The sequence below is a fragment of the Diospyros lotus genome, chromosome 6 (assembly GCF_014633365.1).
Source record: "Diospyros lotus cultivar Yz01 chromosome 6, ASM1463336v1, whole genome shotgun sequence".
Lineage (NCBI taxonomy): Eukaryota > Viridiplantae > Streptophyta > Magnoliopsida > Ericales > Ebenaceae > Diospyros > Diospyros lotus.
Window position 1 is genome coordinate 3,549,676 of NC_068343.1, and position 21,930 is coordinate 3,571,605.

Genomic DNA, 21,930 nt, shown 5'->3' on the forward strand with positions numbered 1-21,930 from the left:
CAGATTATTGCCCAAAATGGTGGTCAGGGTCCCACTTTAATTTTGATTAGATGAGCGGATCATTTAGGTTTATTTGTCGGCCAGTCCCTAACTTAAGAAGGCTTCGTTTGGGTTGTTTTTCTTGCTTTGTTCAACTGTGTTTTTATTATGTTAATCACAATTTTTGACTCTACTTTTGACAATTTGAATAAAATCTGAATGCAAATTTATTTTAAGAAATTTTGATGGTAACAAAGGGATCGGGACGCTGTGTTGTGTTGCAGCTATTTTATTGTTGGAAAATGTTATATTTATAAATAAATTTAATAAATAATTCTCACGAAATCAGCAAGCTAACCTAACTATAGTTAACAAGAAGATTAGAACCCTAAATCGGAGGTTAAAGACAACTAGATGCTACTGGTCCGACTCACCGGTATCTGGTCCCTATAAAATAAAAACGAGGAAGCCACCCCAATTCTCCTCGCCCAGTCTCCGAGTCCAGAGCAGAGAGATCCTTTCAGAGCCTCTCTCTTTCCACTTGTATTCGAAGAGGAGACGGACAGGGAACTTGAAATTACGACCTTGCAATGGCCGTGTCCGGTTGTGCTAGGGTTTTCCCGTCGTTCGAGTGCCGATCAGATCCCGACTTCCCCGGCCTCCATCGCCCGGAGAATCAGAGCTCCCGCAAGGTGAGGGTTGGGGAGAGCCGCGGATCGTTCGCTGCATGCGGCATATCTTCGCTGATCTTCAGGTTTCCTCCCAACTTCCAGAGGCAGCTGAGCAACAAGGCTCGGAGGAACTGCGGCAACATCGGCGTCGCTCAGGTGGTGGCGGCTTCGTGGTCCAACAATCCGGAGGCGGCTGGTTTTGCCCCGGCGGCCTCGACTAAATCAGTCGATGCCGCCGCCATCGCGCCGCTTGGGGTTGCGACGGGGGATGAGGAGGTGGTGGTGGTTGGTAATAGTTGTTGTAGTGATAATAGTGTACAGGTCCACGGTTTAAACAATTTGAAGACATATTCATTTCTGAGCTCCGATGCGAGCGTCGCTATTCATGCTGGTGCGCCTCTGTATATCCTTCGAAGATTTTCTGTTTTTCTTATTCGTTTAGTTGATCTTCTTTCCTATATCCTGTTCTTTAAGGGTCTACGCTATTATACTGGGAAAGATTTTAGTGATTTTTTATTTTTTATGACCAATTAGGATTCCTTGTTTAAAGGTCCACTTTTTTTGGTGGTGCCAGTGAATGGTACCCTTCCAGATCGATTCATTTTGCCTTTTGCATCTTCCTGACTGATTACCCTGCAGTATTTGTGATTAATTAACTTGTGATTAGGCATTCATTGATGCTTCCTTTCTCGTTCTGATCAGGTGAAAGGTTAGGTCGCGGTATAGTTACGGATGCAATAACTACCCCAGTAGTCAATACGTCTGCGTACTTCTTCAAGAAAACTTCTGAGGTCATTGATTATAAGGTATATGCCATGATTCTATTTGCTAATTCAGCATTAAATGTCCTTCCTTGTACCAGCTGAAAGTTTGATGATGTTGGATTTAATTCCCATGCACTATTAGTGCATACTGAACTAGTGGATTAAGATTTGATACGTTGTTATTGTTGCACTATTAGTATAAAATTTCATTATGCAAGGGGGGCTCAAAATAGGACACATCATCATGAACTTTAGTATTTTATCAAACAGAATAAAAAAACAATAAAATTGAACTTTTAAATGACAACTTGTCATACTTTGTTGCTCAGCTTCTGCAAAGAAAAGTAGTCACTGCAGCAAAATAGAACTTCATGTTTTCTAACTTTCTCTGTGATTAAATATTTCTTATTACCTCTGAAGGTAACATGTCTACTTTCTAATCCATTCAAGAAGATCGCTGATGTAAAATTAGCAATGCTACAGTTAATGTGCAATGACACTTCATCAGCTTTGTTTGGCAAGTTTAATATGGAAACACTGGCATGATACTCGCTAGCAGGGCTTAACTTGGTGAATTGAATTGGTCCTTCAATCTTTGCTTTAGGAGAAATTATTACCACTGAAATTAAAATGTTTAACTAACTACTCCGTTCAAGAGGTTGGCTGACATAAAATAATAAAGCCACAATTCATGCGCAATGGCACTTTATCAGTTATGTTTGGGTATTTAACATGGATGGTAACAAGGCATGCTGCTTGCAAGCTGGGATTTAACCTGGTAACTGATGTGGTTCCTTGATCTTTGTGGTAGGAGAAACGCCTCAAAAGCTTTGAATACGGTCGGTATGGAAACCCAACAACCGAAGTTTTGGAGGAAAAGATAAGGTCTTCCTTTTCAATTCCTTTTTTCAGTGTAGCAATTGTGCAAATGAATACATATTAAGGCCTTTGTTCTTTCTAATGAAACAGCGCACTTGAAGGAGCTGAGTCCACTTTGTTAATGGCATCAGGAATGTGTGCCAGTACTGTCATGTTGTTGGCATTGGTTCCTGCTGGTGGGCATATTGTAACGACAACAGATTGTTATAGGAAGACTCGGATATTCATTGAAACTTTCCTTCCCAAAATGGGGATCAAGGTATGTTTTTCCCCCTCTCGGGTTGTTGGTATGGTGTTGCATATGAGGTGGAGGACCAATTTCAGATCTGTAAAGTACTTGGTGGATAAAAACATGTTGGAAAAATTGAAGGTAGAAGAGTAACAATACAATGATGATAAAAAATAATTCAACTTGAGGCGTGATGTCACTGTTCTAAAAGGTAGATTCCGCCACACACAATAATGATTACATCAAAAGCGGCTACCGTCAGGATACAACAATCTCTTCTTGTATTACTAGCTACAAAGCAATAGTAGTACAAGGTAGCAGGAACAACAAAAAGAAATAAAACCCAGCAAATGTTGATACAAAAGAGTAAGCAATACAAAGTATTAGAGAGAAAAAAGTAATGAATTGAAGATATCTCAGAGTCTGGATGAGATGCTCTATTTATAGAGGAAAAGTGAGCAAAATTTCAACTTGCCATTTTCTAGCCGAAATTTCAATAGTAAATGAAATTGAATTTGTTAGCGAGCAATTTCAACTTTCCAACTTCCAGCCGAAATTTCAGTAGTAACCACAAAGCTTAATTTGTGGAAGAGGGTGATGGAGAAAGGTGGAAGAGGGAAAGGGAGGGCTTCTGGAGAAAGAAGGAAAGGGAGGGCTTGTGAAATTGGTCATCCACCTTTCTCTAGAAGCCCTCCCTTTCCTTCTTCCACCATTCTCCAGCACCTTCTTCCACGAATTAAACTTTGTGGTTACTATTGAAATTTCGGCTGGAGGTTGGCAAGTTGAAATTGCTCACTGACAAATTCAATTTAATTTACTACTGAAATTTCGACTGGAAAATGGCAAGTTGAAATTTTGCTCACTTTTCCTCTATAAATAGAGCATCTCATCCAGACTCTGAGATATATTCAATTCATTACTTTTTCCTCTCTAATACTTTGTATTGCTTCCTCTTTTGTATCAACATTTGCTGGGTTTTATTTCTTTTGTTGTTTCTGCTACCTTGTACTACTATTGCTCTGTAGCTAGTAAGAGATTGTTGTATCATGGGGTAGCCGCTTTTGATATAATCATTATTGTGTGTGGCGGAATCTACCTTTTAGGACAGTGGCATCATGCCTCGAGCTTAATTATTTTTTATCATAATTGTATTGTTACTTTTCTACCTTCAGTTTTTCCAACATAAGTTTTTGTACCTCTTTTGTTGCTGAATTTTAAGGTTATTACTGAAAAATTTTCAGGTTAATGGATGTTGATAACCTGTCACTGATAATTAGTGGTGTTTTGGCTGCACCTAAGGTCTAGCTGTTCTATGCTTAGTAATTTTTACACGCGCTCAATTTCTTGATTTTCTTTATTACTGAAATGCAGGCTACTGTCATTGACCCTGCAGATGTGGAAGCCCTTGAATCTGCTCTAGATAAAAATAAAGTTGGTATTGAAGAAGTTTTTAATTTATTAATTACCTCCTAATTATCATATTTAGCTGTATTGGGCTTTGTTTTACTGACTTGCATTATTATTTGATGCAGGTTACTCTCTTTTTCACCGAGTCTCCAACCAATCCATTCCTGAGATGTGTTGACATCAAATTAGTTTCAAAACTTTGCCATGATAAAGGAACTCTTGTCTGCATAGATGGAACATTTGCAACACCTTTCAATCAGAAGGCACTTTCCCTTGGTGCTGACCTTGTTTTGCACTCTGCAACAAAGTACATTGCTGGACATAATGATGTGTGTTACTTTCTTTGCAAATCTTGTTAGTTAGAGGATTTACTGACCTTTTTAACTCATAAGATACATTTGAGTGAAGTGTTAACTTGGCACTGTCTTGTTGTAGGTCCTTGCAGGTTACATCAGTGGTTCTGAGGAATTAATTTCAGTAGTTCGTAATTTTCATCACGTTCTGGGTGGTGCACTTAACCCTGTAAGTTATCCATTTCATTTTCAGTGTTTCTAAATTTGAATTTTGAACTTGGCCTCCAAGTAATAAATCAAACTTATTTTTCTACTATCAGAATGCCGCGTATCTGATCATTCGAGGGATGAAGACACTGCATCTTCGTGTACAGCAGCAGAACTCAACAGCATTGAGGATGGCCGAGATTTTAGAGGCACATCCTAAGGTACTTAAAACTGCCTCAATTGCCATTGCTTTTGGGGGCAAAATATTCCAAAATCTGTAAAATTTTCATTGACTATTATTCTGTACATATAACTCACAAGGGATATGTCAACTGGAAAATGCTGGAAATGAAGTATAGAAATAACTGGGTGGAATCAGGATCTATGATTTCTGGCAGTTTGCGCATACCTTGTAATGTGGTATCCCTTCTAGTCGTACTTTCATCAGGGTGGATATCAGATTTAATGTTAATGCCATCCTGAGGAAACATTAATATTTTGGAATGCTGAGAAGCTTGTAAAATACAATGAACAACCTGACAGAAAATATTTCCACTTGAAAAGATATCATCCCATGCTCACACGCCTGAAATACAAATTCCAAAGGGACTCTATTTCTAGGCTTCAGCTGATGCTAATTTAATCGGCACAACTTTATGTTTCAACTACCAGAAAATTGAACCCTTGAATTTAGTATTTTTTTAATCAAGAATTTTGATTGGTTGAGTGCATTTTTTAGGTAGTGGGGGAAGTTTGGGCATTGTTGAAGCCATTGGAATTATTTTGTGAACTTAATGTAAAAAGGTATCCAGTATCCTCTATCTCTTTGATACTCATGAATATCAGTTGATTTAACTGGTGGTCAACTTGTAGTTTAACTGGTGACTGGTGTTGATTTACTAAGAAAAACTTGGTGAGAAACAATTAAGTATGATATTAGCTGTAAGGTCTTTGTAGAAGATAAACTCATAGATAGAATTGATTGATGAGGTAGTATTCATGACCTCACACAGTATAAAGGCTTGGTATGTTGTGGGATAGAGATGATGGGTGAGCTAGAATTTAGGTGGACCCCACTTAGTGGAATTAAGGCTTTATATGTTGTTAATCGATGTGTTTAGTGGAGGAGCCTTGTCTACTGGGGACACTCTTAGTAGAGGAGTTGAGCATTGCTATCTGGCTGAGCATTCGCATCACATGCTTATTTCTGTCACTGTCACTTTGACCCTGAACACGCGGGTACACAATTGTGCACTTCTAATCGACATGACCACTATAGCATCCCTTTCGTAGGGAAGTGGAACAAGTAGGAAATGATCTTCTGCTAGCTTTTTTTCTCACCCCATTTATTTTCAAGTAGCAATTATCATTGTTATCATGTCTCACCGTCATTACTGTCTTGAATCAAGGTTTTCATTATATGTGTGATTGGTCAATATTCTGTAGATTTAAAAGCTGTAATTAGGATGTGATTTTATCTATGTTACTATAAATAAGAGATAACCCAATTAGGAGATTTGTTTCCATAGTTAGGTGGGCATCCTGTGTATATATGTGTCTACCAGTTCAATGAGAATAATTGCCATATTTTTCCACAATTACAATTTCATCCAGTTTTTGGAAAGACAGTTAGGGATAAAGTTGGTTTATTTTTCATTGCATCATCAGTTTACCATCTGACTGAACACATTCACAGGTGAAACGGGTCTATTATCCAGGCTTGCGAAGTCATCCAGAGCATCACATTGCCAAGCAACAAATGACTGGTTTTGGTGGTGTGGTCAGTTTTGAGGTCAGTATTAACTGATTGATGCACCGGTAGTAGTTCTTTATATATAATTTCTTTATGTTGATTGCATATTTGGCTATTTTGGATTTCTTAAAGGCTATGTTTCATTCATTTCAGGTTGATGGAGACTTGCTGAGGACAGCAAAGTTTGTTGATGCGTTGAAAATTCCATATATTGCTCCTTCCTTCGGAGGCTGTGAGAGCATTGTGGATCAACCAGCTATAATGTCTTACTGGTACTCTCTTTACTTCCCCTGATTGTAGAGTTGGCAAATATGTCCATTCTTTTGTGTCATTAGTTTTCTGTTTTTCCTTACTGAAATATGCCATTAGTTTAGGGTGGGTACAACTACTATAAATTTCTTATAACCTTATCCTTAGTTAAGAATTCCTGGGAAGAAAATTTTTGGAAGACAAGGATAAAAATAAGATGATGAACATATATATATGGATGAAAACCATCTGTAGACAAGACAGTCTAACATGCTGATCCATCATCCAATTTGTTATTGTTGATGATGATGTCATCATTACTGTTGGACTTGGACGCAGGGATCTAAGCCAGTCAGATAGGGCCAAGTATGGGATCATGGACAATTTGGTTAGGTTCAGCTTTGGAATTGAAGATTTTGAAGACTTGAAGACTGATATTCTGCAGGCTCTGGAAACCATATAGAGCGTTTTACCTCCTCAGTTTTCTTTTACTTTTTTTTTGGAGGGGGGTTGCTTCATTGAAGGATCATCGGATGAAATGATCCTGTCCTGCGAATAAACTTTTATGTTCTCATGATTCTTGAGCCAGTCATTGTATATGTAGTAGTGTTCATGAGCAATGCTGGCTGAATTTGTGTCAAACCTTTTTAATTTTTTTGAAGGAAAAAGTTGCGAGAAAAATATTTAGATTCTCTGCTATTATAAAGAGTTCCTTTTCGAAACAACAAAATCTATCTGGGAAGGCAAATGGAAGTCAGAGGCGTTAATGGTAGACTTTACTGCGGTTGGTTTCGTGTCTCATTCCGCGTTCAAAGAAGTAGACACTGCCTGCCTGCCTGCCTGCTGTGGCGTCCTGCTTGCTTGATTAATGTCGTATAAATAAATATTTTTATTAGGATTTTGTTATCCAAATCATAAATCTTACATTAGCCCTAACCGATACAGTACAATACTCAATTACAATTACGTACAGTTAGTTACCAACTTACAACCCATGCACTATCACTATATATATATATATATCTAAATTTTGGGGAATTAGAAAATCTTTCCAAAAATTTCAAACCAAGCTGGTAAAAACCTCTTTTCATTCATTATTATTTAAGACCAATTATTGCCTTTAATTACATAATTAATGATGCAGTGGTCGATCACCTTCTTCTGCCTCTATTAGAATACCTGCAATGGAGACAGGGACTAGCTCCCCCGGTTTATCTCCGACGATCAAGTCAGATTATCAAATTAAGAACCTCAGAATTACTCCCTATGCTCGATTATCACATTAAGAACCTCAGAATTACTCCCTATGCTCGAGAAATCAAAAGTTTGATCCCTTACCTCCTCACGCTCCTTCTCTTTTATCCTCATGCTAAGATAAGGATTCTGGAGAGATATTCGGGATCTCTATCCTCCCGTTCTCAGAATCTTATTGATAAGGATTCCGTAATTGTAACCGCCTCCGAAAAGCTCGGGAGAGCCCCTGTCTCCATGATCCTCGACGGGATGATTGATCCCAAGAAACTCGGAGAATTCCTCGCCGAGCATCAGGCCAACTGGCGTGGTGATACATATCTGTCACGTGTCCCTCCCTAGACCCAAGTAAGATAACATCGGTGAAGTACCTCTTTAGCAGACACGTGGCACTGCTGTCAATGGTTGCATACCCGGGGTATTGGAATAATTATGGACCTGAAGGTATTCCCCTCATCACTTGCCCCCTCATTCCTTGAGCGCTTCGACTCAAATGGCTCTAGGAGTGCTGAACTCTCCGAAGCTCAGCTCCTTTTCATCCGAGGGTTAATGTCTCTAGAGCCTGAAATGTTGAGGTGTCTTTTTCTCTCGTGCGTGTCTGGGGGGCACAAGTACCGATTTGTTCCGATGGCAATACCTCTTCCCAAGGCGCTGTGCAAACCTTTTCGTCTTTCGAGCCGCACCAATTTTGGATAGTTATTACTCATCATTATTTGCCCATTTGGCTTTCTACCCTTATGGTTTAAATAGGGTTTCTTACTCTTCTGTTCATTCTTTCTTCTGACTCATCTCAACTTTTAGTCTCTTGTTGTGCTATCAATCGTTCTCTTTTTCTTCGCACCTTCTTCCTTCTCCTTCTCCCATTTTTCTGTGATGGCGATTACTAGGTCAGGGAAACTTAACTCAAACGGCGTGGAGCTTGCCAAGTGGGAGAACCATCCGGTCGCCTCCATTCCCTGTCAATGGATGAACGAATTGGAGTGTCAACAGTTCAAAGAGAGATACAACATCCCCATGGAGTGGGAGGTGGAGTTCAACAGCCATCTGCGAGCATGCCACCCCGTCTCTGGTCGCCTCTGTGTTTACAAATGCGCCTTTGATAGGGGCTTTTGCCTTCCTCCTCGAGGTAGGGTGATGTCCTTACTCCAATATCTTACCATTGTTCTAGCCCAGCTCTCTCCCTTCGGATGACGGTACTTGATGGGCTTCATCATTATCTGTTATTTCAGCAAAATAGAGCCTTCAGGAGATCTTTTTGACTACTTTTTTACTACCAATCGCGACCTAGGGGGCTGGATCTCTATCTCCCTCGGAATTATAAAGGAAGGTTGCCTCATTGCTATAAAAGAGCGCCCCGAACTCGAAATCAAAGCCTCGACACTCATGCAATCCGGAGGATCGAAAGATTTAGACGACTGGAAAGAGCTCTTCATCTTCGTCCGTCCCCGATCGTCCGACTCCTCTCAAGAAATTTGGTTCGTGTGCAATGGGTGGACTTTAGATACCAAGCACAGACATCCGAACATCGAAGACATCAAAGAACCAGCCGGCAGGCTCATGAAGATCAACCAGAACTGGGAAGAGGGATGGCTTTCTAACCTAACCCTTACCGAGGCGGGCCTAGACGGTGAAAACTGTAAACTCTTGCCCTTCACTTTCTTCCTCATTTTTTCATCCCCATCATGTGTTAATCTTCAGTGTTACTTCTTTCACAGTTGAAAATCTTTGGGAGATAACTTACTTTCCCGTTACTGAGGGGGTGGTCTTGGACTTCCCTTAAAGGAATGGCCCCTCGGCTTCTTCCAAGAGCAAGAAGAACTTCGAGAAGGCTCCTAAACCTTCTCAAGGTCGTGGACCCTCAGCACTGCCCGAGCAAGCCCCGAAGAGCACCAAAAACAGAAAATCCTCGGCTTCGTCTCGATCAAGGAAGATGGCGGAAGGGGACCCTTAGACCTTCCAAGAGGCTCCCAAGGACAACACTGAAGCGTGTTTGAAAGACCCTTCCACAGGATGACCTACCCCGGGAATAGGAAAAATCCTCCTCCCATTCAACAATCCATTGCTTTTGCCCCCACCTCCACGCAGAGCCCTTTCGGCGAGGACACTGAGACCATCTCTCAAGCCATGGAGACAGCTAGGGCGTAGGCCCAAGGCGATCAGGCCTCTTGCAGGTACGAAGCCCCCCTCGATGCCTCCTAGCATTCTTATCCCTTCTGTTTTCAAGCGGATTTTGACGCCACTGGCACCAAAAGGGCGCCCAAAATTGACAAGAGAAGCTTTGCTGGAGGGGGCTTCCGCTCTGTCGGCAAGAAAGATAATAGCTCGAAAGACGAAACGGCGAAGAATATAGTCGACTTCTCTCCCTCCTTCGTCTTAGGCGACTTCCACATCTGAGGCGGCCGAGGCTCCTATTGAAGTTTTGGCTATTTGCAGTACTTCTCCTACTGCGGGCAAACCATATTATTATGCCGAGATTCTCAAGGTAGCTTGCTTCCATCCGCCCTCTCCTTTTGAATTCTTTTCACACTAATAGGCCTTGATCCTCATTTTGTCCCCGTTCTTCAGAACCTCTTAGGTTTTCAAGATTTGATCGCCTGAAGAGAGTTAGGGTTCCGAACCCGAATTATCTCTCTAGAGTCCGAGGTTGAAAGGCTTCTAGGGCTCGAGTCGCTTTCTTCAAAACTAGCAGATTTTGAGCATAGTGTATATATCCTCACCAAATCAGTTGAGCTGGCTCAAGAAGAAGCAAAACTTGCCAACGAGGCTAAGGCTCAAGCTCGCGAGGATCTAGAGTTGGCTCAGAGAAATATGCTAGAAGCCCATCAAGCTAACTCTAAACTCGGGGAGGAACTGGACGCCATGAAAAGTGCAAATTACTTACTTAAAGTAATAAATCAAACTTATTTTTCTACTTTCAGAATGCCGCGTATCTGATCATTCGAGGGATGAAGACACTGCATCTTCGTGTGCAGCAGCAGAACTCAACAGCATTGAGGATGGCCGAGATTTTAGGGGCACATCCTAAGGTACTTAAAACTGCCTCAATTGCCGTTGCTTTTGGGGGCAAAATATTCCAAAATCTGTAAAATTTTCATTGACTATTATTCTGTACATATAACTCACAAGGGCATATTTCAACTGGCAAATGCTGGAAATTAAGTATAGAAAGGACTGGGTGGAATCAGGATCTATGATTTCTGGTAGTTTGCATACGTTGTAAAGTGGTATCCCTTCTAGTCGTACTTTCATCACGGTGGATATCAGATTTAATGTTAATCCCATCACTAACAAATATTAAGAATGTGTTCTATTTCTCGTTTTTTATTTGTTTTAAGTTTTTGATTTTTTAAAATATTAAAAACACATTTATTTTATTATTTTCAAAAATAAAAAAATTATAAAAAAAACCCAAAAAAATAACATTTTATTATTTTGAATATTTTTAGTCAAAACACACTGAAAACAACCAATACGCGGAAAACACACAACCTCCCCCCTCCCAATCTTGCACATACCTAGCATTTCTCATCTCTCTCATTTCTCTTCTTTTCTCTTCCTTCGGCCGTTGACCGCCACCGTCATTGATCGTGCCCACCACCAACAGTGCGAGTCATCGTCGATCACCCCCCATCGCTCTCTTGCTGGTTTTGTCTCCTCTCTCTTTTTTTCCCTCATCTCTCATCTATTCTTTTCTTTCTCTTGCTAGTTTTTGAATATATTAGTTGATGGGCTCTTAGGTGTTAAGTGGTTGCCTCTGATTGCTTAAAACCATCGGCCATGGTAGCCGATGGTGATTGACAGTGCATATATAGGCAAATGTTGGGTATGGTCGAATGTTTAAGCTTAGATCTAAGAAAATTTGACCATTCAATCTTCCTAGTTTTTGGATATGTTGGTTGATAGACCCTTGAGTGTCAGGTGTTTGCCTTTGATCACTAGAAACCATTGGCCATGGTGGCCGATGGCGACTGACAATGCATTTTTCACTTGTGGCTCAAAATTAAAAATTAGATCTACGAAAATTCAATCATTAAATTGGAGTTTCTAATGGTAGGCTCTGATTGTGTGAATTTTTAGCCGGCGGTGGTCGCTAGTGATGGAGAAGATGCAAGGCGTCAGAGAAGATGAAAAGAGAAAAAAAAGAAAGGAAAAAAAAGAAAATTTTATTATTAAATTTTGAAAATAAAATTATATATTTATTTAAAATTTAAAAAATATAGTATATGTATATTATAATTAAAAATATAAGATAACATATAGTATATTATTAAGTGTATAATTTAATATAAATTATTGTTAAGATGTATGCTAGTAATTTTATTATTTAATAATTAATTTCATTAAATAAAATATCATAAATATTTTTTTTTAATTTAAAAATAAACCCATTTTCTAATTTTTTATTTTAAGTAACAATTTTTTAAAATAATAAAAAAATATATTTTTAAAAATCTCAAAATAGATAGTTACGACATAAAATTAAAAATAAATTTAAAATTCAAAACTCAAATAGAAAACGAATACCACCTAATATTTTGAAAAGCTGAGACCCTTGTAAAATACAATCAACAACCTGACAGAAAATATTTCCACTTGAGTAGATATCATCGCATGCGCACGCACCTGAAATTCAAATTCCAAAGGGACTTTATTTCTAGGCTTCAGCTTATGCTAGTTTAATGAGCACAACTTTATGTTTCAACTGCCAGAAAATTGAACCCTTGAATTTAGTATTTTTTTAATCAAGAATTTTGGTTGGTTGAGTGCATTGTTTAGCTAATGGGGGAAGTTTGGGCATTGTTGAAGCCATTAGAATTATTTTATGAACTTAATGTGACTATGTATTGAGTATCCTCCATCTCTTTGATACTTGTTATACGTATTTTTTGCATCACTCTTTATGAGTCAGACTCAGTTTAATGGGCCGATCCAATCACTCAGAGCCTAGAAGGTCCAAACAATCTCGTTAAAGAAAGTCCATACACTATCGAAATTCGAAACTCATAAAGTGAGGTCCTTGCGAACTTCCGATAAAACCCCTAACGAGCTTTCAGCGATAGACTAACGAGCTTCTAGTAAAACCCTCAATTCGCTAGACCATCCAGATCGCTGGCCTAAAACCTAGAGTCCATTTACTTTATCTGCAACAACCTATGCTTCTCGTAATGAGGATCCCATTCCCAATTTTGTACAGATGATAAGGACTGTTTGTCCCCCCATTATTTCATCTTTATATTTCTATATGTTATTCAAATTGTAAAGGCCCCTCAATATAAATAAGAGTCAGATATACCATAAAAGGGCAAGGGAGAATAATCAGACACCGCCATTCAAAAAGAATAATCAGAGTGCGGTCGTGGAGTAGGCATTGTTCTGGCCGAACCACGTGAAAATTGCTGGTGTTTATTCATATCTGGGATATTTATTTTTCTTCTTCTTGGCATTTTCGGACTCACTCACCGTGGCCCAAAACGAATCACGATAGGTTGAAATTGAACGTCGACATTTTGACGCTAAAGAAATAGGTCGCTTTGATCGATAGCCATGGCAAGAGAAAGGAATACTCGAAGTTCTGAGGCAGCGATTGATCCACCAAAAAATCACCGCGATCGATCGCGAGATTGTCCACCAAATGGAGGGCCTGTTGCTTCGACAGCGAATATCCCTTTACCACCGCCAACCAGAGACGCCACCAGCATACCACCGCGATTTCCTGTTCAACCCACCATCCAAATCGTTGGGACAGGGTCGATCCAGGACTGGAAGCAACGCCAGGAGTCGTTAGAAAATACAGTGATGCAGCTCACTGACGCGATCAGAATTCTGGCTCAAACTTAAGCGCGAGCTACCCACGATCCACCGGTTTCGCCTCAAAAGATCCGCCAACCACTAGAAGAGAGACCTCCGCCTGCAGAAGAGGATATCGGGGATAACTATCCTTTCCCAAATCACCACTATCCAGATCAGAAAAGAAGTAGGCGATCGCAGGCCCAGTAATCAGCAGGCCCGGACTCAACTGTGGAGGAATTATATCAAAGAGTTCGGCAGTTGGAAAAACGACAAGGAGTCCGCAGTCAGAATAATGGCCGTGGGGACAAGACGCCGTTCACTAGAGAGGTTGAACTCGAACCCCTCCCTTGAAATTTAAAGTCCCGAGCATGCCAGAATATAATGGGGACGACGACCCCTACGATTACCTGGATGCGTACAACGTACAAATGGATTTGCAGACAACCAGCTAGCTGACTAAATGCCTCGCCTTCCCGGCGATCTTGGGTGACATTCCCTGAGCTTGGTTCATGAGCCTTCCGCCTCGTAGAATCAGCAGCTGGGAGGAATGCCAACAGAGATTCCTCAATCAATATAGGGCCCTAAAGAGGCAGCTCGCACCACCATGTCACCTCGCCATAGTGTTCCAAAAAGCAAACGAACCCTTGAGGGATTATATTGTCAGATTCAGACGCGAGATGAGCAACATTGAGGATCCCTCCGATGAAAGTATCCTGACGGCGATCTCCGTCGGCCTTCGAAAAGATGGGAAGCTCTATGAGAGCATCTATAGGACCCCAGTTAAAGACTTGGGGGAATTCTATGAACGACCTTCCAAGGAGATCCGATGGGAAGACGCCTTTGGGTCAAAGAAACCCATTGGACCGAAAGAAAAAGCTGGGGGCTCCAACCAGGATAAGAAAAGGAATAACGAAGACACTGAAAGGGAAGCTCGGGCGGAGCGCTCAAACAATGAAGTCTTCAAGCAAGCTCACAAGGCAGAGAGAGATGAACGACCTTCGTGGTCGCGACACTTTGACAGCTACTATGCCCTGTTTGACCCCTAATAAAGTATCTTCGCCATGGAAAGAAGCAAAGAGGAGTTCGGGAAGCCCAACCTGCTGAGAACTCCCAACAAATTTAGAAATAAGGAAAAATTATGTGCGTATCACAACGAGGTGGGTCACAACACCTCTGAATGCTGGGCCCTAAGGGATGCCATCGAGGACCTGATTAGAAGGGGTCGTTTGAAGGATTACGTGATATGACCAACCAATCAACCAAGCCAACCACCGACCCAGCAACCGCCTCCCTCCGATGACGAGCGTTCACCGGCGATACGAACTATCTACACAATTCATGGTGGACATTACCTCGCGAGATCTTCCCACAAATCTCGTGAGAAGTACGTGCGTGAAGCTTACCATGTCTTGTTGGCAAGATCGGGCGAGCAGCTGGCTCCCGCAAAGCGAGCTAGGGGTGATCTGATTCTGGAAAAGATTGTCTTCTTGGAAGAAGTGGCCAGAAACGTCAATTGGCCGCACAACGATGCGCTCGTTATACTAGCCCAGATCGACAATTCCAAAGTACGGAGGATAATGGTGGACACAGGCAACTCGGTAAATGTAATCTACAGAGCATGCTTCGATCAGATAGGTTTGGGACTAGAGCAATTGAGCTCGTCCCTAGAACTGCTCTATGGATTCACTGGTGATGCAGTGATCCCTATCAGTCGGATTAGTCTTCCCTTTACCGTCAGGGATGCAAATCGACAGGCCACCACTTTGGCAAAGTTCCTAATTATAGACTGTCATTCAGCATATAACGTCGTGCTCGGGAGGCCGACAATGAACGACTTGGATCTGGTCGCTTTAACCAGATCGCTAACAGTCAAATTCCTGACCCCCAATGGAGTAGGGTGTGTATAAGGCGAGCAACACCTCGCAAGACGTTGCTATGAAGATGCCCTAAAAATAGGGGTGAAAGGAAAGAAAGTAAAGGTCAGCGCAAAAGATAGCCCACGACTGATCAACCAAAAGGGCGATAATCACGATCTGGATCCCCGCAAGGTCGACTGTGACAGGCCCACCAGTCCGGTGGAAGAGCTCGAAGATATCTCAGTCAGCGAGGTGGACGAAGAAAGACACCTCAAGCCAGGAAAAAATCTAGCCCCCGAGGTAAAATCACAACTTACCAATTTCCTTAAAGCTAACCTCGATGTATTCGCATGGAACCATGAGGACATGGTAGGAATAGCCCCAGAGGTCATGTTGCACATGCTTAACGCAGATCCCAGCTACAAGCCAATGCGCCAGAAGAGAAGGCCAATGACTCCTGAGCGTTACACCGCTCTCAAAGAAGAAGTGGACAAGCTCTTGGCAAACAAGTTTATTAAATAGGCCCATTACCCGATCTGGGTGGCTAACCCGATCCTGGTAAAAAAAAAAAAGGAAAATGGAGGACCTGCGTCGACTTCACCGACCTGAACAAGGCTTGCCCTAAGGACAACTTTCCTCTCCCAAAAATCGATCAGCTCATGGATACAACAGCTGGTCACCAATTCCTCAGTTTCATGGATGCCTATTCGGGCTACAATCAAATCCCCATGAACCCCACCGACAAAGAGCACACCTCGTTCATTACCAACAGCGGGCTTTATTATTATAAGGTCATGCCTTTCGGGTTGAAGAATACTGGTGCGACCTACCAAAGGCTGGTCAACACGATGTTTGAAGCTATGATCGGCAGAACCATGGAAGTATACGTTGACGACTTGCTAGTAAAGTCTAAGCAAATAGCAGACCATGTTTCCGATCTGAAAGAAATGTTTGCAGTCCTTAAGAGTTATCAGATGAACCTCAATCCACTCAAGTGCGCCTTTGGGGTAGCCTCTGGAAAATTTCTGAGGTTTATGGTAAATAACAGAGGCATCGAAGCCAATTCGGACAAAATAAAGCCTTTGCTCAACATGAGGTCACCCGTAAGGAAGAAAGAGGTACAGAGCCTTAATGGACAGATCGCGGCCTTGAGTCGTTTCATTTCTAAGGAAACTGATAAATGTGCCACGTTCTTAGAGCTCTTAAAAAAGGAAGAAGACTTCAGATAGACAGAAGAATTTGAGTCCGCGTTCCAATAGCTGAAGGAATATATGGGACGAGCCCCACTGCTCGCCAAACCTAATGAGGGAGAAAAGTTGACCTTATATTTGAGAGTATCCCAATAGGCTCTCAGTGTAACCCTCGTTCGGGGGGATAAAAGGGTGAAACACCCCATATATTACGTCTCCAAAAGTTTGATCGATGCATAAACAAGCTCCAAGTGCGGCCATGGCCGCAGGCAGCAGCCACAGCCTCGATCGGCGGCAGTGGGCGGATGCGCGGTGGCGCAAGGACGGACGAGATGGCCGGCGACGGGAAGAAGGCAGCGAGGTGCGGCGACGTTGGTGTGCGAGGCGCATGGCAGAGTTGCAGGGGCAGTCGCGGGAGAGAAGAGGAAGAAAAAGGTGAATAGTGAAGGAGGAGGAAAGAAAAAGAAAAAAAGAAAAGAAAAAGAAAATAATAGAAAACAATTAGAGGAGATGTGGGAAAAAATCACGAAACATATGAAATGAAGTTTTATTAATTTTTTTGGAGATTTTTGTAAAAGAAAAAAAGAAATAGTTTTGGCACACATTTCGAGGTCAAACGCGCATATCGAGAAAGACTAAGCGGTTAAGTTAAGGTAAGTAAAATTTTTTAAAAAATTTTAAAAATTCAGAAATGTTATTTTATGTATTGTCATAATGAAATATTTGAGAAAATAATTAAGAAATATTTAGTTTGGATTTATTGAGGAAAAATAGGAATGAATAGGAAGAAAAATAAAGAAAATACAAGAAATTATGAAAAAATAAGTTTTAATACTTATTTAAATAAATATGATGATTAGGGTGTTTTGAGATTTAAATTGAAGTGACTTATGTGAATTTTGATGATTGACATGCAAATCAAGATGATGTACGTAAATTGAGACAATCGCACTTGAGGTTAAAAGCACATTTCTCAAGGCTTAAGCAGATTTCAAAAGCAAGCTAGTTTTCTCAAACTTAATTTATTTATGAAAGGTATTTTTCTAAATACGTGCCCTATTGTTTGAAATAATATGCCTATATGTTGATATGATGTATGCTTCAAAGTATGTTTTGGCATGTTGACATGTTATGTTTCGATGTGTTTTCACGTAGATGCATTGACATGCTATGTTGAGATGCATACATACATAAACGTTACCATCCATCATGCATTGCATATGTTTGAGAGTACGAATAAGCAACGTCGGCTCAGGCCGGTATGAAAGTTGTTAAAGGCTTATTGGCTCAAACGGCCAAGTGGAAAGGACATTGTTGCATTTTGCACTCACGCATGCAAATTTTTAAATGAATGCTTACTTAGATGATTCATCATCTAACTTGGGTTTTGCCCCTGGAATATTCAAACGTTCCAGATGGAAATTGTAGCAGAAACGAGGATGAATAAGGCATGAAATGGCACTTAGCAAAGTGCATGATGAAATGAATCTGAAATGAATGTGAATGGAATGTATGATATGTAGCACATGTATTTAAGTTCTGCTACTTTATACTCTGAACGTTTTGAAAGTCCATGATGTAAGATATGATTTATGACTGACGTTTGAGGAATGATAATGTACAACCCTATTTAGGGTTAATGTTAGTTGATAACTTATGTTATGTATTAAGTTATGTTGAGAACTTATGTTCCATTGATGAATAGTCTTGTATTGAGGATTAAGTTCAAGAAACGATGATGTAAGATTTGATTTATGATTAATGTTAAGATGTCAGGTTCGATTCTAACTTTCGCATTTGATGTATGTGATGATTCTCTTTTGAAATAAATGTATGAAAATTTTAGGATGGATAAGAGCAATTTTATGGTTTACTCGTAATTTTAAATAGAAAAAAATTATTATTTCAGAATTGTCCTAGTGTATAAAAAGCCCGAGAAAGTGGGGTGTTACACGAGCGCTTTGTAACAGGGTGTCGCATAAGGCGGAAGGGCTGCGACCGCAAGCCCGGTATTCCATAGAAAACTAATCCTGAGATCATTGTGCCTGAAGGCTCAGTAGATGCCGAACCAACCGATTCGAGTCGCTTCCCCGAAAAATGGAAGCGACACTAACAGAATCGGGAAGACTAGAGAAACCATTGACGGCTAACCGATGATAGACGGCCTTACAAAAAGAAAATAAAGAAAGTTGCAGCAAACTTACCAAACACTGAACCTGACGTCTGTATGGAAACTCAAAGCAAGCACCGGATGGGAATGGTCAGCGTCTAAAAACGTGGTAGTGACGGCAGCCTCGAGAGAAGACAAAAGCAAGAAGGGATTTCGAAATAGCGTGAAAGAGGGAAAATGGAGACACCTCCTACTATTTATACCTCTAGCCTGATCAATCACAGTCGTCGAATCGAAAAAATAACTTACCGCATGCTCCACATCCAGCAGCCGCACGATAGCTTGTGGGTCCCACAAACATAATCATGCGCAGTAATGGGGAACGTGCGCACTAAATGCACCGCAGACAATGCGTGCTGCGTGAAACGACGAGATTTGAAGCAATTGGGCAAAAGTCAAAGAGGTGGGTTAATAGCTGGCACATGTCAACTCCTAGTGCGAAGATCGCACCGCTAGCTGGAGGGCTTGTGTTATACGCATTTCCCACATCACTCCTTAAGGGGCAAACTCAACCCAATGGGGCGGCCCAATCGCCTGGAGCCTAGAATGTCCAAGCGACCTCGTCAATGAAAGCCCATACACCATCGAAATCCGAAACTCATAAAGCGAGCTTCGTGCGAGCTTCCGGTAAATCCCATAAAGAGCTCTCAGCGATCGACTAACGAGTTCCCAGTAAAACCCTCAATTCGCTGGACCATCCAAATCGCTGACCTAAAACCTCCAGCTCGCATATATGACAAAGCTGCTTAGAAGTCAGAGGTAAGGTCCATTTACTTTATCTGCAACAACCCATGCTCCTCATAATGAGGATCCCACTCCCAGTTTTGTACAGATGATAAGAACTGTTCATCCTCCATTATATTATCTTTATATTTCTATATGTTATCCAAATTGTAAATGCCCCTCAATATAAATAAGAGTCAGATATACCATAAGGGGGCAAGGGAGAATAATCAGACACTGTCATTCAAAAAGAATAATCAGAGTACGGTCGTGGAGTAAGCATCGTTCTAGCCGAACCACGTAAAAATTGTTGGTATTTATTCATATCTGAGATCTTTATTTTTCTTCTTCTTGGCATTTTCAGAGTCACTTATCGCGGCCCAAAATGAATCACAATCGATTGAAATTGAACGTCGACAATACTCATGAATATCAATTGATTTAACTTGTGGTCAACTTGTAGTTTAACCGGTGACTAGTGATTTAGTAAAAAAAACTCAGTGAGAAATAGTTAAGTATGATATTAACTATAAGCGCCTTACAAAAAATAAAATCATAGATAAAATTGATTGATGAGGTAGTAGAATTCATGACCTCACACAGTATAAAAGCTTAGTATGTTGCCGGATAAAAATGGTGGGTGAGCTAAAATTTAGTTGAATCTCACTTAGTGGAATTGAAGTTTTATACGTTGTTAATATGTGCTTAGCGGGGGAGCCTTGTCTATAGAGGACACTCCTACCAGAGGTGCTGAGCATTACTATTTGGCTAAGTATTCGCATCACATGACTTATTTCTGTCACTGTCACTTTGACCCTAAATACCCAAGTACACAATTGTGCACTTGTGTACTTCTAATCGACATAACCAGTTCAGCATTGGTTCAAGATTCACGAAAAGCATTTTGTGCCCTCTTTCTTGATTAATTGGACTGCCCATGCGGGCTTGACCAGTACAGCATTCCTTTCGTAGGGAAGTGGCTCAAGTAGGAAACCATCTTCTGCTAGCTTTTTTTCTCCTCCCATTTTTTTTGAGTAACAATTATCATTTTTATTATGTCTCACCGTCATTACTATTGTGAATTAAGACTTTAATTATATGTGTAATTGGTTAATATTCTATAAATTTAAAAATTATAATTATGATGTGATTATATCTATGTTGTTACTGTAAATAGGAGATAACCCAATTAAGAGATTTGTTTTCACACTTAGGTGGGCATCCTACGTGTATATTTGTGTCTAGGGATTCAATGAGAATAATTGTCATATTTTTCCACAATTACAATTTCATCCGGTTTTTGGAAAGACAGTTGGGGATAAAGTTGGTTTATTTTTCATTGCATCATCAGTTTTACCATCTGACTGAACACATTCACAGGTGAAACGGGTCTATTATCCAGGCTTGCGAAGTCATCCAGAGCATCACATTGCCAAGCAACAAATGACTGGCTTTGGTGGTGTGGTCAGTTTTGAGGTCAGTATTAACTGATTGATGCACCGGTAGTAGTTCTTTATATATAATTTCTTTATGTTGATTGCATATTTGGCTATTTTGGATTTCTTAAAGGCTATGTTTCATTCATTTCAGGTTGATGGAGACTTGCTGGGGACAGCAAAGTTTGTTGATGCATTGAAAATTCCATATATTGCTCCTTCCTTCGGAGGCTGTGAGAGCATTGTGGTTCAGCCAGCTATAATGTCTTACTGGTACTCTCTTTACTTCCCCTGATTGTAGAGTTGTCAAATATATATATATATCCATTCTAATTTTGTGTCATTAGTTTTCTGTTTTTCCTTGCTGAAATATGGCATTAGTTTAGGGTGGGTACAACTATTTTAAATTTCTTATAACCTTATCCTTAGTAAAATTTTTGGAAGACAAGGATAAAAATAAGATGATGAAGTACATATATATATATATGGATGAAAACCATCTGTAGACAAGACAATCCACAGACAGAAGACAACAATGGTAAAGGTGATTATTGTCTAACATGCTGATCCATCATCCAATTTGTTAATGTTGATGATGATGATGATGTCATTACTGTTGGACTTGGACGGACGCAGGGATCTAAGCCAATCAGATAGGGCCAAGTATGGGATCGTGGACAATTTGGTTAGGTTCAGCTTTGGAATTGAAGATTTTGAAGACTTGAAGACTGATATTCTGCAAGCTCTGGAAATCATATAGAGCGTTTTACCTTACCACCTCAGCTTTCTTTTCTTTTTTTTTTTTTTTTGGGGGGGGGGGGGGGGGGGGGGGTGTTTGCTTGTGCTTCATGGAAGGATCATCGGATAAAATGATCATGTCCTGCGAATAAACTTTTATGTTCTCATGATTATTGAGACAGTCATTGTATATGTAGTAGTGTTCACGAGTAATGCCGGCTGAATTTGCATTTAAATAAACTCCCCCAACCCCAAATTGAGGCTTCAAACGTAACTACTGGCTACCCCATTATCCTCCTTATATTTTATTATTATTATTATTATTATTATTATTATTATTATTAT

The 21,930-nt window shown here is 40.5% G+C and overlaps 1 protein-coding gene across 4 annotated transcripts; it reads left to right on the forward strand.

Moving 5' to 3' along the window:
- The first annotated feature begins 446 nt into the window (after positions 1–446).
- LOC127803365 (cystathionine gamma-synthase 1, chloroplastic-like) lies at positions 447–21,642 on the forward strand. 4 transcript variants are annotated; one of them, XM_052339531.1, is made up of 11 exons: positions 447–1,041; positions 1,353–1,456; positions 2,226–2,299; positions 2,384–2,552; positions 3,894–3,953; positions 4,055–4,258; positions 4,365–4,451; positions 4,543–4,650; positions 6,126–6,221; positions 21,002–21,120; positions 21,484–21,642. In XM_052339531.1, the coding sequence occupies exons 1-11, from the start codon at positions 570–572 to the stop codon at positions 21,605–21,607; spliced, it is 1,617 nt and encodes a 538-aa protein (XP_052195491.1). In that variant the 5' UTR covers positions 447–569; the 3' UTR covers positions 21,608–21,642. The 4 variants fall into 4 exon arrangements, with proteins under 4 accessions (XP_052195491.1, XP_052195492.1, XP_052195493.1 ...); XM_052339532.1 differs by lacking the exon at positions 6,126–6,221 and adding an exon at positions 20,792–20,887; XM_052339530.1 differs by lacking the exons at positions 21,002–21,120; positions 21,484–21,642 and adding exons at positions 6,336–6,454; positions 6,771–7,130 and having other exon boundaries at positions 449–1,041.
- Positions 21,643–21,930: the final 288 nt, after the last annotated feature.

Coding starts and splice junctions, on each gene's coding strand:
- LOC127803365 (XM_052339531.1), top strand. CDS start 570: ATGGCCGTGTCCGGTTGTGCTAGGGTTTTCCCGTCGTTCGAGTGCCGA. Junction 1,457..2,225: donor CTGAGGTCATTGATTATAAG/GTATATGCCATG, acceptor TCTTTGTGGTAG/GAGAAACGCCTCAAAAGCTT. Junction 3,954..4,054: donor CTGCTCTAGATAAAAATAAA/GTTGGTATTGAA, acceptor TATTTGATGCAG/GTTACTCTCTTTTTCACCGA.